Source organism: Macrobrachium rosenbergii, chromosome 25 (assembly GCF_040412425.1).
Source record: "Macrobrachium rosenbergii isolate ZJJX-2024 chromosome 25, ASM4041242v1, whole genome shotgun sequence".
In the NCBI taxonomy this organism is placed as follows: domain Eukaryota; kingdom Metazoa; phylum Arthropoda; class Malacostraca; order Decapoda; family Palaemonidae; genus Macrobrachium; species Macrobrachium rosenbergii.
In genome coordinates, this window is record NC_089765.1 from 26,436,910 (window position 1) to 26,454,409 (window position 17,500).

Genomic DNA, 17,500 nt, shown 5'->3' on the forward strand with positions numbered 1-17,500 from the left:
TCTTTGTTTAGCAACGTACCTGTGAATGAGACTACAGTATTGAAATTACTGCAAACAAACTCTTTCCTGATACTGACTCTTTTGTCAATAAGTGTAAAAAACTATTGCAACTGGCAGCGCAGCACGCTGCCCTCATTTTCAACAATAATTTTTACACTCAAATAGATGGTATGGCACCAAAGGGTTCCTTGACTTTATAAATACGGCATACCCAAATATAAAATTTACTACGGAGTGTGAAAGTGATGATAAACTAACTTCTTGGATGTTTTGGTCTCGTGACAATATGATTGTTTTAACATGTCAGTTTACAGGAAGAAAACTTTTACAGGACTAGGTTCAACTATTTATAGTCCTATTTTTGTTTTAAATTAAACTCTCTGTCTACATTACTTTACTGTACCTTCTCACCGACATCTAGTTGGCAGATTTTTCATGAAGAAATCCTTTTCTTACATAAATATCTTACGAGTAATTGTTTTCCCATCACCCTTTTTCACAGGTATCTTTTCAAACTTCTCAGTAAGTTTTTTATCAGGAAGTGGCAAATTTGTTGGTATGACATAATTGTAATATGAAGCTGAAAGCAATTCAATCTTCAGTAAGACATGGCAGTCGTAAGATCAGCCAGATCGGAGGACTAGCATTATTTTAACAAGGCTGCATGTAGGGCATACACATGCTACATACAGACACTTAATGCAAAGTGGAGAAGGGAGACAGGCCCAAATCTGCAGCCTTTGTCGAGAAGTTTTAACAGTAATGTGTGACTGTAGCAGAAGAATGCCAAACAAACTGCAAAGACACATCTATTGTAGCATAAGCACACCAGTGGTGATGTGTTGTTCAGATACATGGGCATTAAGAAGGAAGTAGGAACAGAAGCTGGAGTGATCAGAAATGAGGGTGCTGAGGTGGATTCTGAGGATCTCGCTGGAGAGGGGCAAAATAAGAAATTTAAAAAATGATGGAGTGCAGAAATGGCAAAGATTACTGATATGGTAAGACAGTTAAGACTGGGACGGTATGGGTGTATGGTGAGGACAAGAGAGGGGGGTGGAGTGGAGAGGGCTTGGGTAGAACCTGCAAAGGGTTGAAGGTAAAGAGGAAGACAAAGGCACAGGCTGCAGATGGGCAAAGCCCATAAGCGATATTAACCCATATTTATTATCCTTATGGCTTGATTTGCTTGAATTAAAGTGCTACAGTCTGCAGGTATATTTATGAATGATAGGTTCTTCACAATAATGATCATTATTATGTCAAACAAACCATCATAAGAAGCAATGCTTCAGTAGCATTAAAAATAATTTCCTTCAGAAAACACAAGTGATCATGAAAATACTTACCACAGGGTCGAAAAATTTTGTTGAATTTTCCTTCAGATACAGGAGGGGAGGTGTGCAAGGTACTGGTGCCACAGTAACATTGAGTGTTCTATTTGAGCTAGACATTTTGTTGAAGGCATATACACTCATGATATAGAAACCTTTCTCCACGTACAAATGTTCCTGCCAATTTTGAAAAAAAAAAATAAGAATGTTATTTGACAATGATAAAGCTCGTTAGAATATATAAATGTTAACACTAGTAGCAACATGCCTTTTGATTATGACAATTTTATTATACAGTAATTCAAACCACAATACATAATACATAGCCTTTTATTACTAATTAAGAATTTCATGGCACGAATATGATTTTCCTAGTCAAATAATCTTCTCTTGTCAAAGGTAAGGGGTAGGTTGGGTAAAGGTAAATTAAGCACGCTTCAGATAACACTTATACACAAGGCAAGAGTGGAATTCTAATAGTTCTTGATGTAACTGTCTCTATCCTGATATAATTCACAAAATTCTGTTGCACACGCGTATCTACTAGTCCTTACGTGTATCCAGTATTAATGATATTCCAGCATAAATTCTTTAGCAAACTTTAACACTCCACTCCTGCCTCAACCAAGATGAGAGTAGCTGCTAATCCAGGCACTAACTAATATTTGGGAAGTCGACTATTCTTACTGCAAAGGCTTTTAAAAAGCCTATTATTGTTCGAATTATAGTTTTATAAGATTCTTGATAATGGTGTAAATATAAAATAAATAATTTTTCTACATCTATGTCTAGTTTTTGTTGACATACTTTTAATAATTTTCATGAAGGAACACTTAGAATTTCCCAAAATGCACAGAAAATATATGTTAGAATGGATTTTCCCCCATTCAATTTTTGCTTCATAAAACACTAATACAGTATTCTATTTTTTCCTTTTCAGATAAGTTCCCCCTCAACATCCATTTATCTGTGTATCACATTTCATGAATGAACTAATATCGTACTCATGATATTGAATTTGAAGCCATTTTTGTAAAAAAAAAAAAATACCAGTCACCTTAGTCTAAATCGCCTGTGTTCATTTCCTTGGGAAATTGAGGACGCTCGGTACTGATCTCTAAACAAGGAAAATGCCATTTATGAAATTAGAAATATATTCTTTCTTTTCAAGAAATAAGTCATTAGTACTCAGGAGTTCACTGCTGTAATAATTTTGTTATATCTAAAACAAAAATATAAAAAAGAACAAAAATATTCAACATAATCATGAAATAAAAAGTTGTAAAAGTTGAAGTTATTGTAACTATATGGCATCATATGTGTTTGTATATATGTATGTATATATATGTATATATATATATATATATATATATATATATATATATATATATATATATATATATATATATATATATATATATATATATATATATATAATATTGTATATATATATATATATATATATATATATATATATATATATATATATATATATATATATATATATATATATATATATATATATATTGTAAAGATTAGCACCAAAATACGCTATGAAAGCGCCCGCCTTTCTGCTTTGCTCAGCTCAGCCGATAGATAGGTCTCTGTCTATTTTAAACCAGTGAGAGGTAGTGGATACTGGCTTGGGTTAGTTTGAACCAGTGGAAGTCCGGGGTATAAGGGCTCAGAGATATAATCTTGTGGGCAGTAAATGGCTTTGCACCGTTTTCTTTGGTACAGGGGAGGAAGCCGTTTTCTTTGATATAGCAGCGTGACCTGGGTCAGGACATCGCCAACCCCCACCCCTGTCCAGAAGCAATAAAAGGTCAGGGCGATGACAGCTCTTTCTCACACACAGTATCGCGTTTAAGCCGAGCAGTCACGCTACCGTGCCACCCCCCTGCCCTCTGCTCGCTCGCTGCCACGTGGACGCCCGCCGCCCTTGCTCCATGCCCTGAGCCACGTGGCCCTCAAAGACTGCAAGTGGGGATTGCAAGTCCCAAAGCGAGCGGATACCCAACTGCGGCCTTTTCATCATCCCAAGGGCGCCCTTTTTCCGCCCCAATCTACGACTTGAAGCAGTACCTTGGTGAAGGAGGCCCTTTTGTCGACGCTCCCACACGTGGTCCCTGGCAGAAGACGACGTCAGCCTTACACCCCTACAATGTGGTAAAGTACCCAAAACGAGTTGCTAGTCACGTTACTTCGCCCTTGTGCATTGATTAACTTCTGGGCCTATAACTTTGTCTTCCCTGATGTTTCTTGGTTTAATCCCGGCCCACGTGTTCAATGCTTCTTTCCTCTGACTCACAAGTAACGCCTCAGGGAAGCCCTTAGCGCCTTCCGCGCACACCCGAGTAATTCATTCCCCAAATTCCAGCATTAGATTTGTAACCTGGGTCCTAATATCGTTTCAGAAGGACGGTCGTAGCAGAATTTTCCTTGGTTCGTGTTCCTGGCATTCCCAAGCTCCCCCCCCCCTTCGGGAGGACCTCGGCAGCAGCAATTTAACGTGTCTCAGTTAATGTCCCTTTGATCTTGTGTTTTATGAGAATATACTATTTTTGTATCCACCTGTTTCAGCACTTCCCTTTGAGTAAGAGCCCTCCGCTCCTTGTACAACTCCTTTTTGTTTGTGTTTTATATGTTCTGGGTATCTTGCAAGGCCATTTTAGAGTAAAGTAATAAATGTGGTCAGTCATAAGAACACACACTGCATATATATATATATATATATATATATATATATATATATATATATATATATATATATATATATACAGTACATGGAAATGCAAAAAACACAGAAATACAAAATCCCCTCTGAAAATGCTTATAACTGGTTTACAACTGCCAAATACCCTGTACCCTTAAACTAAAATGCTTATAACTGCCTATCTTCACAGTTCACTGCCTAATTTAACATTTCAAACAAAAATATACCTTAAATTATCATATTGAAACAATTTAATACCATCTGAAACAAAAATACACCCCAAACCAACATCCCAAAACACCCTAAGTCATCTTAGATTAATACCCTTTTACAACTATTACTCTTAAGTACATACACCCCTAAAATGCTTACAACTGCCTATTTTAATAGTTCATCACCCAACTTAACAGTTCAAACAAAAATATACCTCAAACTATCATCCCAGAACACCCCAATACCATTTCAAAGTCATCTTACAACATTAAATACCTGCCTACAACTGTTACTCTTTAATAAACGCCCCCTATTCGCAGGGGATGTGTACCGTAGCCCTCCCCCCCAAATAACTAAAATCCACGAATACTTGAAACCCCTCTAAAAATGCTTAGAACTGCCTATTTTGATAGTTTAAACACAAAAAACCCTCTAATCACCATAAAAATATTTAAAATTTGAATTTCATATGTAGGCAACACAAAACCAACATTCTGACTCTCATCCCCAGCCCTAGTTTAACCATGCCTTTGAAGTCTTGTCCCAAGCAAGTAACTGTGCTTAGACTTAGATGTATAAACACTTCAGTCATCTCTCTCTCTCTCTCTCTCTCTCTCTCTCTCTCTCTCTCTCTCTCTCTCTCTCTCTCTCTCTCTCTCAGTAAACATATCCTGTAATGAAAAAACAACAAAATATCAATAAAACGTTATTTCACTTGCAGAATCCATTTATACTGTGTTTAGACTTCGATGTAAACACCCTCTCTCTCTCTCTCTCTCTCTCTCTCTCTCTCTCTCTCTCTCTCTCTCTCTCTCTCTCTCTCTCTCTCAGTATACATATACTTTAATGAAAAAATACAGTGATTAGTGAATACACAGTGTTGCTCTACGAAAAGTGTGAATTAGCGATAATTTTAGAGATACGGTCCATAGAAAAATTTGCGAATTGTGAAAGTTCCCACATAAAATTGAAAGATATGTTCCACAAAAATCTGCAACAAAATAAAGTGTGAAAAAGTGAAGTGCGTAAAAGTGGGTAGTACTGTGTGTGTGTGTGTGTATATATATATTCTATATATATATACAATTATATATATATATAATTATATATATGTATATATACAGGTAGTCCCGGCTTACCAGCAGATCGGTTAACGGAGTTTCAGTTTTATGACACTTGGCTAATGACATCGTTAACCAGATTTTCGGTGCCGGTAAGCAATTTTCGACACCGGTAAGCAGTTCACTGCTGCTTACGGCATTGTAAACGCCATTTATTACAATAATTATTGTAATGTTCCGGGTAACAGAAAATTTGTCTGCTAAACATTTTCTATGAGCTTCTCCACCACAGTTTACATTAACATTTCTGATTTCCCTCTCTCTATTGGCGTGATATATTTACAAGGCTGTATGTTTAACAATGGAAACAACACCAGGGTGATGAGAGATGGGGTAATCTTTGAAATGCACCATGCAGCTGATACAGGTGTTGGAAATTTCAAGGGGCCAACTGTCAAAATAATGGCCGAGACGACAGACTCATGCATTTTGGTCTTGAAATTCAATCAAAAATCCTATTTCTGCAAATTTTATGTAGTTCATTAAAGATCAATACCCTTCAAGTATGATTTTTATAGCTTTTACATTCTTCATTAGATTTTACTTCTATTAGAAGTTTGCATTACCTAATGCAAGTATTTTTGCCTCTAAATATATACTCTATTATAGTGCAATAGACAAAAAATAACAGTGCTTTCAATTAGAGGACAACACGAATATGACAACAAACACTATGCACATGTAATAGCAATATTTGTCAAAATAATAACTCACCTTTCACATCCATTTTTACAGTCAGTATTATAATGTGTCCCCCAACTGGTACTAATAACAATTGATTGTTCACAACACTTGTTAAGTTTATTAATAAAAAATTCCAAATACAAAATATAAACTTTGGCCTTACTGTTTCAAAATAGAAAGGGTCTCCTACTGGAATAAGACCTTTTTTGTTCATGGTAGCACTGATTTTAAGAGTAGCAGCATTTTTATCCAGCCACTGCTGACATTCATCATATTCCTCAGGTAGTGTACGCCACACATCAACTGGGGTGTTGTCGTAATAGTCTACAATGAAACATGAAAAACTTCCTTTGGACCTGCAATAAAATTTTTGAAGGTGAGATAGTTTTCTGAATATCAGGGTAAGCACTCCCAAAAGGCATGAAATAACTATATTTCACAGCTTTGGCTGAAAAACTTAAAATAACTGCTTACTAAACATCATAAATGTATATATTTTTAAAAAAGGAAATTTAATCCTTCATTGCAAGTCAATTTTGGGTCTGTGCCATCCTAGATGCTACACAAAAGGAGCATTCCTCTAGTTCCATTTGGCTAAGTGTGCATCCAGGTTCTGAAGTGCCTTTTGTTTAACCCAGTTATGATGAAAATGGGGTTGGAAAGAAAGAAATCCTGTCAAGTAAATGGTTTGTATGAAAATATTTTGTTTTTAAGATATTATTGTAATTAAGCTGATTGCTGTTGAGGTGAAAAGGGTTATGAAACTGCTGTTGAGGTGAAAAGGGTAATGAAATTGCAAACTCTGTAGGAGTGCCAGTCGAATATTACCCTAAAGTTCTGTGGACTAACAAGGGGTCATGAACTTCGACTAGTGCATTGTTAGTAGAGTCATGGATTGTGCTTTCTGGTCTGGTCAACAAAGGATGAAATAACTGTCAAGGCATAAGCCCTATGACTGCAGAATACTACACCAAGAATGGAACAACAAATCACAAGCCCTTCTTCATGTCCCTTATGACTGATAAAACTTGGCTGTTGTTAATACAAGCCAAACTGAATGCTACAGAGCTAATTCTACTCATGTCATGAAGGAAAATGTTGGCAAGATGGATGCATCTAATCATAATAATAAAAATACTTTCACTGTTGTGAACACCTGTTCTGCTATTGCTCCTTTACAAGGGTTTCTTAATGTGCAGCTCACCCAAGGAGTTGAATCATGGATAAATTCTGTGGAAGCTCATTTTGCTTTAAAAAATAGATCCAGAAATGCAATTACAAGAAACAAAGGCTTTTATTGATTACATAAAGGGAAATGTAGAGTTGGATACAAACATTTAAATCTAAGACTTGTACGTAGTGGTTAAGATTTTAATGATACCATTAAAAAAGCGTATGGGACTGAATCTGAAATGGATGAGGTTTTAACATTACTTAGTAACTTAACACTTACAATCTGGGATGCAGCTGGCTGAAGTGATTTAGCCCTGGGCGGGCTTCTTCAACGACAAGCTCACAAAAAACATCATGCAAATCAATGTATTCTAAATGTTTGTAGTTGTATACAGCAAATAATCTAAATTACTATTTTTATTCAATGAAAAAACACTAAGAAAGTTTATCCACAAAAAACCAAAAAGTATCAAAATCTATCCTACATACACTGAAAAAATCAGATTTTTTCTCTCTTTCTCTCTCTCTCTGTGTGAAAGCAACTTAATTATGAAAGAGAAATATTTACTCAAAATAAAAAAGTATGAAAATCTATCAGTCGCACATTACTCTCTCTCTTTCTCATTCAGAATATGCTTTATCTGTGGTATACTTTGAAACATGACAGGCATGAACCCACACTACAGGCAGGGCACCAGGTTGAGACCATCTTCCACCTTCCTTCCCGTTTTTTTTGTTTTTGTTTTTGTTTGAACATGCAAAGCAGTTCCTCTGCCCACTTTGCCTTTTTTTCCTGGAATGTAATCCAAAAAGTAGGTTTGACACCACTGTCTGGGTGCCAAATAAGATGTTTCAAGTGGCTTTTCTTCTTCCCTTTGCAGTGCTTTGAAATTCTCCATGTCTGATCAACAGCTGCCTACACACACTTAAGGAGAATTCTCTCAGATATAGACTTACTTGTTTCAAGGAGAATTCTCTCAGATATAGACTTACTTGTTTCAAGCTTATATAAATTATAAGCATTCAACATACATATGTCTACAATGTGGAGCAGGGCTTTTTGTACCATTTCATTGTTCTGTGGGTGCATGCAACATAGCCTTTTTGCATCTCAGATTTGTCAACAAGCCTCATGTTTCTCATATAGTCCACAAAAACATCTGGCTTGCAAACAGGTTCTCCAGTCCATTTCTCCAAAATGAATGTCCAACAGCAAAAAAAAATTCTTGTCAGTCTCTCCATTTTATGGTGATAAACAGCATCTTTCTTCATAAGCCTAGGAAAAACAGTCATCCTTTTCCTATTGTGTAGCATGGTTCCAACCAAGCTGGTATAATTTTCCATGTATATATGCACTTAGCCGTGGGCTGGTATAGTAATTATCAGTTTACAGGATATGGCCTTCATACAGATAGGGCCCAATCTTGATAAATGCCCTCGAGTGACCCAAGTGATCATTTGCTGGAATATCTACATCTGTCCCTGTATAAATAACAATGTCCAGAATGTAGCCTGTTTTGCAGTCACATATTAAACTGTATATATTTTTATTCCAAAACAATGTCCTTTTGTTCTTATACACTGTTTGAATAAAAGGCGGCCTTAGAATAAAACTAAACTTTCATCAATGACAAGTTTTGGGGAAGGGACAAAAATATTTCTTGAACTGTTCCCTTATCATTTAAAAAAAGTTCCTAATTTTCCACAACTAATCATTTCACTGCATGTCCCTCAGAGTATTGTCTGTAAAATGGAAATACCGATATAAGCCCTGATATCTACCTTGTGGAATGAAATTAGAAAACATTGGTGTAAATATATGTCTTGTCACCACTAATCTTTCACACAATGTTTTGAAACATGAGGCATGAGTAAAGTGAGAGCGAGAAAAACAAGCGTCTTTCGCAAACAAACATCAACCCATTTCTTCATTTTCCCCACTGTGGGAAGTCTGCCAACAGAGCAGGGCGAATGACACCGACTGGTTTTGTCAACCACGACTTACACTATTTCATTGTACAGTATTGGAGAAAGTGAAAAATAGTCAGATTCTTTGCTATTTGGATTTAGTGCACAATCATGTGTCACTCTTGCTCACCCAGTAAACTCATAATTAATTGGGACATAATCATGGCCATCAGTCAAACCACTGTCTGTTGCTGATGCCAAATAATGCATACAAACACCACCACGTCTCCCAGATGAAGAGAGAGAGAGAGAGAGAGAGAGAGAGAGAGAGAGAGAGAGAGAGAGAGAGAGAGAGAGGTGCATCTTATTCACTTACAGTGCACTAATATGCTGTAAAGTGCATGTTAAGATGATTAAAGGAATAAATCATGAAACTTAGACCATAAAACCACACAGCAAATAATGAGTGCATGTAGAGTACAGTATATGAAAATAGTTGTGCAGAGAGCTACATAAAATTGATCGTAAGTTATTGCCTAGATGATGAAAATTATCATCATAATTATTTTCATCTGGAATAATATATTATTGCTCTATACGTACTGACATAACAGGTATAACTTTTGATAACATGCTTTTATATAGAATCAGAGTACTGTACTGTACTATCCTGTACTTCCATACATTGTTCTATGAATAAAAAGGTATATTACTGAACAGTATTGTGTGTTGTGTAGACGATAAGAATAAATGCTTAAATAAATCATGCAGAGAGAGAGAGAGAGAGAGAGAGAGAGAGAGAGAGAGAGAGAGAGAGAGAGAGAGAGAGAGAGAGGCTATCATTTATTTTTTCTAAGTCTTACAGTGTACAAAACAACACAGTGCAGTACTCTGTTTTGATAATTATTCCTTTGATGGTATGCTATATAGTAAAACCGGAAAAAGTAAATATATAAAAAAGTATACACATTAAAGAGATTCACTATTATCTGTATGTAATTTTGTGCATCAGTGCGGGTGCTTGCAAACAAATTACCACGGATAACAAGGGACCCTAGTATCACTACTGCCATGCCCAGATGTAGTCAATACTGAATGTCCTGATAAATACTTACTCCCAGCCAATCTTGAATGTCTTGTTGGTGTTTGCATCAGAAACTAGATTATAATCATCAATGTAAACCTCTGACACAGATTCTGCAACTGTAAGGAAACGAGGAAAATGTAAGGTGCAAAAATTTTAACCAAATAGCAGTTAGGAAAATATTCTGTGCTTTTCAAGAAATGCTTAGTATTTGGCTTACAAAAGTACACATCTCTTAAAAAATCAGCTGCGTCATTGCCCTTTTGGAAAATTTCAATGTGTCTGTAATTTTACTGGTCTCTATAAGAGTATCACCTCTGTTATATGATCAATTTAGAATCAGTGCAGTATGTTATTTGCATAATTTCCAAAGATGACTGACATACCTTTTTCATAATTTTATCACAGGACACTAAAAAATAATCTCAACTTCGCAGAATGCAGTGTAAAAGAGTGATCATTTCTCACTTTTATGAAAGTGTGAATCTAGTCATATAGCATATGAAAAATATACAACTGAGCGAACTTACTAATAATATGATTTAAAAGTTCTTCTGGCTCTAAATTTTATGTAACCTGAAAAAATCATGTACAGTACTGGGAAAACAAGGTCAATGCATGCCTCAAAAGGAACCTTGTAATTTCTTCGAATAAATCACTCCACTGGTTAGATTTTGGAAGTCTATGGCTTCAGAATCTTTTTCGAAATGTTTAAGAAGAATATGTGCTGGTGCTACTCTCCCAGAATACGGTAGTCTGAAGTCAGTATAGTGTCATGGTGTCTTACAGTAAACATTTTTTCTTCCGGAGAAAGATTTATTCCTGCAAGGGTGAATATGCTTTGTCTACTCTTTTATATAGAGGCTTCCATTTATCCTCGAACTGGCATGTTTTTAATAAGGAAATACTTGCAGCTGAAAAATACTGATATTTTAAACAAAATAAAAAAATATATGTAATAATAAAGATATTGTTATCAACTCCATGGTAAGTCAGATGAGCCATTATTTGTGTAGCCTGGCACAGACAAGACCATTATTCAGACTGCACAGATTATTATACAAACAGACGACTTAAGTGACTTGCCAATTACTATATTAATACCTTCGACAAAAGAGTGACACTTATCAAATGTAAACAGCCAAGATCCTCAAAATGGAAACTGACTCTCTCGCTCTCGTTAGAATCTAATATGTGCCTTTTATAACACAGTGTAGTTATGTAATTCTTTTTCTGCATTTTCAACATTTTATGGAATGGAGTATTATTTCTCTAGTTCCTTTTTTTTGGTAACTGAATCCAAAGACAGGTAAATAGATATAATAATACTATTAGGCTAGTGAAAAATACCAAAATGAATTTTTAAATAAACATAAGATGAGAATATTAAAAAAACATTTCAAATATTTGTCAAATGTCTTTGGAAAAAGCTACAGATTATATTTTGTCAACTCATGAAGTCACACCGAGATATTGCGTAAGTATGCAAATAAATTGAAAACTAACAGAGGGCAGAATGAACAGATGCTATGTTTATGGCCATTACGGCACAACAATCGAAAATGCAAAGTGTGCCATTTTTAATCTGAGAGCCATTATTTCCTTAAATGGATACTTGTGAAGGTTGACAGACTGATTTACAAAATCTAGGTTATCAACACAACCACTGGGGCACTTTCTGCCATTCTGTTCTTAAAATAGTAATAAGAGGAAGCTGGAGTGGTTGGGCAATAAGATAAAACATATCCAAAAAATAAAGATGACATACAAAGATCTAAAGGTGAAACTGGGAGAAATCTCCACAGCTGAAGTAAGAGGAGGCCGGACAGCAAGACTGAAAAAGGAAGTAGAATGGAGGTAAAGTTAAAGGCTAAAATGTGGGTGCAGCTAGGAATCAAAGGGATACTAAAAACACCCTTTAGTACTGTAATGCCTACGGTATACCACGTAAGGCTCACTAACCCCCTATATGGATATTTGTGTAGGGGCAGATTTTTCTTTGGGGAATATACAGTTATTTATAGCACTGCTATAAATAAACTGCAAATAGTTGTGATAATCTAAATAAACTGGGATGATTTTGTATAAATGCAAGGTCTGTCATTAATGCCTGACTTTATGAATTTACTCATTGTTATTTAAGATTACAAGAGAGAGAGAGAGAGAGAGAGAGAGAGAGAGAGAGAGAGAGATGATTTGGGGTATCATTTATATTTCTTAACACATATTTCATTTTGAAGAATTTTTGGTTCTTGGTTGGTTAATCTCTTCCCCACTGTTTATGAATCAAAATGTTATCAGTACCTTTATACCGTTCATTCAAGTACATGGGACATCGTAAGCACTATGTTTATATAGCATGTTACAACAAATATTTTTGAGGTCAATTCATGCATATTTTAGCTACATAAATTCACAAAACATGTTGGTCTGACCTATAGCTATTTTCACATCAATCACACAATAAGGAATAAGCTCGAAAGATTTTGAATATATGAAGTATTACCATCGATATTATGGTAAATCACTTGTGATTCATAGAATTTTCTTATAAGAGTTAAACACTGAATGTTTAACATGTTTTGAGTCAAAATGTTAATAAGACATGACAAAGACGTGACAAGAATGTACGTTCAGAGAATTACCACCTCATATTAGATCACTTTACATTGGGAAAATTAATGTAGTCTCTTTAATTATCTAGATTTTAAGATTTCATGAAATACAGTCACACTGTTAAAAGTGTAGAACTGATGCATTAGCTATAATAATTTTCATTACTATAAATATTTTTTACTCCAAAAACAGTGCGTGTGTGAGAATAAGAGAGAGAGAGAGAGAGAGAGAGAGAGAGAGAGAGAGAGAGAGAGAGAGAGAGAGAGAGAGAGAGAGAGAGTTTTCATAACATACCTTCAATTGTAACTGTAATTGGATCTGAGACTTGTAGAGGGTTTACAGCATAGATTTTCACTGTGTATCTTCCTGGCTGAAAGGGTAAATGGAATATACAGTACATATGATTTCCATAACTTAGGCTATATAAAAGAATGACCTCTTGTTGATACCACAATGTTATGTTTCATGCTTTAACATGTAATATTAATATTTACATGCCGACTTTCATGTCCACTGCCTTTATATTTCTGGCAATGTTCTCAATCTTGTTCTAATGCATTTTCAAGCCAAAGTTGAAACCAACGTAAGTTTATTGGCAGCTTCAATCACTATTTCATAGTGATGAACATCGATTAATCAATGTTTCCAGTATGACTTAAAGAAAAAACAGAGAAATAACTAAAGGTGAATAGACAGATATACAGCTTACTGAAATAAAAAATAACTATCACTCATAAATAAGCTGAATGAGATGCCAGAACTTTCAGCATGTACTTTCCTCTTGAAAACTAATAAACCCTGGATTAGCAATCACCCATTTTTCAATTATACTTGTAAACAGTCATACTCTGACAAACAGACATATGGAGACTTAATAGCTTCCATTTTAATACCAGATACTTTACTGAAACATGCTAGTAACGTTTACAAATTTGCCCAGAAAAAATTATTATAGTAATTTGACAAAGAACCTACAAGAAATAACTAGGTTAAAGTTCTTCATCTTTGGATCGACAGCACCTCCTTTTCCTCCATAATTGGCTAAAGTTGGGAAACTACTAACTAACCATATGGGAAGAGCTGAGCTGCCTCTCAGAATCTTTCAGGCTGAACAGCCTTCAGCTGATGGGCCTCTTTCTGCTGTTGAAATTCATTCATTCAATGGACATTTAGAAGAATTCAAAATACCCAGGCTCTTCAGGTGGGGAAGATTCCAAATTATTTTTAAAAAGAGATATAGGTTTCTTTTCTCAGATTCAGCACATTTTCTCGCTTTTACTCTCTAAATAATTTTTTTCCAAAAGAGCAGAAATTATGCAATGCAAAACCTGTTCCAAAGGGCCAAATAGGTAATGTTTTTGACAATCACAAGTATTACTCAGTCGTTTCCCCTGTCTCTGAGGCCACTGAAAACCTGAACTTTAAGCGCCACTAGCAATACTTTGAGCCAAGATACCTGTAGCCTGTGAAAAGTGCCAGAGATCTCTTGTTGATTTTGTTTTTGGTGATCCTCCATCTATCATGTCTAGTATAAATGTAAGAGTCTTATATGTACTCTTTGCTAATGTATGTACTTGTAGGTGTTGCTTCTAACAAGCCTTGTTAATATTCTTGTCTAGTTTACCAAAGGGTAGTAGCCCTTTGTTGCTTAGTCTTTACTAGTAATAATGCTTGGTCTGTTCCATGGTTTCGCTCTACAAAAATAGTAAATGAAGCTACTATTAGCCTAGAGATTTGAAAAAGATCAGTAAGAGGTGTAGTCTACAGAGTATGAGGCTAAATTCCAGAAAAACTAAGACTTTATCGACCAACTGAGCTTGCATTATGTTGCAATCCAGTTATTTTCTTTCCCAATAAGAAATATTTCTGGGGAGTCAGCTAAACTTTATTTCAATGCTGGGACTTACTTCTTGTAAACTGCATGCATACAACAAAATTTTTCCTTAAGGTAAGATCACCTAAATTTACAAAATACTGTAGCCCTTTTCAGAAGTACTGACCTATTGTTATTGAATAATCTACGATGGTTAATTTAACTACAACAAAATAAAACTTCATATGGAAGATATATTTTGAAGAGTATTGCATTTAGATCCTTATCAAGATTGGACAATAATGCAATGTAATTATACACACAACATCAAACGAGTGCTCTGTGTTTATGCTTACAACTATTTCTGACTATTTTTCAATATTTTTTCAATTGCAAGCTACAAAGGATAGCTATGCCACATAACTAACTTTGAATATGCTCATGAGTTCTTATGTAGCCCATTTGTTTCATGAAATTATAATCATAAATAAAATTATAACAAAAGGTTGTAAGTATTGTTGAAACAATGAAAGTTATGACTGATATCTACCAAGACGAAGTTCAAAAAAGCTACTTTATGTTTTGCTGCATAAACTTCAGATAAAGTTACAACAATGGTGTATACTCTAAGGCAGAGAACACAAAGACTTTTCAAGGTATATGCAGAAACAAGACTCATGTTTGTGGTGATGAAATGCACAGTGTATGCACAACAGTTAACCCTCAAATTTCTACCTATTATTATTTTCCACCTTAATGACATGAACTTAGCTATAAACTTCTTTAAAACCCTGATAACTCTGTGGTGACACTTCCCAAAACCACTTTTCTGACTGTTCCTCACCCCTTCTCATTACATATCAAAATTGTCTCAATCTTAAAATTTCAGACAGTTTTCCAGCTGCTGGATACCACATGTCTCTACAGTTATCTAATTCATAATTCGATCTTTCCACCACCTTCTGGCCACGGATCTTAGCATTCTACAGTTACATTCTTCAAAATCTATTTTCTTTGTCAGTACTACTTCCCCTGTTGCACAGGGTAGAGAAGGCCTGGGGCATGTGCACTGGGATTATTCTCTGCTCACTGATGTGATATTTCTTTTAAACATTAGTCTAGCAACCTCTTTCCACTGTAGTCAGGGTGTTGCAACCCTTTGTTCTTTTTTTTTCCTAAAATTATCTCTTCCATAGCCCTGTGCATTCCCAAGGTAACTTGCACTTCTACCGCCTCCCTCTCTTCTTCATTTGCTCTTCTTACACATTTAAAAACCTTTTGTTCAATGAATATTTTGCAATCCTGAGAATCTCTTGTAACACTGTCTGTTACATTCAGTTCACAGTGCTAAGTTCACCAACAAAAACTACCTTTCCAATAAAAATTCTTGGCCACTCTCCTCAATGTACAGTTTTGCTTATATTGATTTTAAGTCCCATCTGTAATCTGCACAAGGATATTCATAAAAAAAACCACCTATGGATTCATCTTTAACCTTACCTTATCAAATTTTAAATCCAGTGTACCTGTTGTACTGTTACTTATCACGGTGCCATTTAGAAGCTGAGCATAATAAGAGAATACAGTCCCCTGCTTCAACATCATAACAAAGCTCACATTTCTTTCAACAGGAAACTGGTCATGTGCTGGTCCATAGCCTTCATATAACTTGGTACCACCTGTAAATGAAAATAAAACATTTAAAAAACATCATAAACAGAATGCAATCCGTTCTAATTAAAGTGAGCATCAGTTTCATGCACTTACTGGGCTGACACTGTTCTTAGTGTACTGTGGTCCTAAGCAGCATGAATTATTAATAACATTTTTTACTTTATACATATATATATATACTGTATATATATATATATATATATATATATATATATATATATATATATATATATATATATATATATATATATATGTGTGTGTGTGTGTGTGTGTGTGTGTATATATATATTTATACATTGGTGTGAGAGCGAGACTATTCCTCGGCAAAATACGCAAGAAGGCACTCTTTGAACAATTATTCCTCGTCCACATCCCTGTATATAGCCTAAACCACACCCTACCTTGTTTACTGTTTTTTTCATACAGCATCTGAACTTCAAGGAATAAGGTCTGTTAGTTGAAACATTCTCGTTCTTTCTCTTTTTTAATAATTTTATTTTAGGTTTGCCTTTTGCATTGATGTTTTACTTTATCATAATTTATTTGTACATATATTCTAACTTTTCTTGCTATATTTGTATATTTTAATTTGTATTTTTAACCTTGAGGATGAGACAAGGATCTCAAAACAGGCCGTGATGAATAAAGGAAAACCATGTACCATGATGTCTGCTGTAGTGCCTTCTTGCTTTATATATATATATATATATATATATATATATATATATATATATATATATATATATATATATATATATATATATATATATATATATATATATATATATATATATATATAGTATGTCCCCATAATTGCAGGGCTTAGGGACCACAACCACCTGCATTAAGCAAAAATCCACGTTAAGTTGGTACTCCCTCTAAAAATGCTTATAACTAGCTATTTCAATAGTTCAGACACCAAAGTCCCCCCCCCCTTTAAAAATTCTTATAACTGCCTATTTTAATAATTCAAATACCAAATATACCTTAAACTACCATCCTAAAACCCTTTAATATAATCCCAAAGTCATCTTACAAAATTACCCTTAAAAATATATGGCTTACAGCTACGTGTGAAAACTAAACTCAAGTCCCCCATACCTTCAATCACAGCCACTTTCTCTCATACAGTATTGAAGCAGTCCTGTTTTCTTTTTTCAGATA

At 34.9% G+C, this 17,500-nt stretch overlaps 1 protein-coding gene across 1 annotated transcript in view; it reads right to left on the minus strand.

Annotated features, from left to right (window-relative positions):
* LOC136852210 (uncharacterized) overlaps positions 1-17,500 on the minus strand; it is a 72,827-nt gene that overhangs the window by 1,368 nt on the left and 53,959 nt on the right. The window contains exons 16-20 of the mRNA XM_067126657.1: positions 16,163-16,341; positions 13,144-13,219; positions 10,265-10,352; positions 6,232-6,424; positions 1,350-1,511 (exon numbers count right to left, since the gene is read on the minus strand). Coding sequence (XP_066982758.1) covers positions 1,350-1,511; positions 6,232-6,424; positions 10,265-10,352; positions 13,144-13,219; positions 16,163-16,341 — 698 coding nt within the window. The remainder of the gene's footprint in view (positions 1-1,349; positions 1,512-6,231; positions 6,425-10,264; positions 10,353-13,143; positions 13,220-16,162; positions 16,342-17,500) is intronic.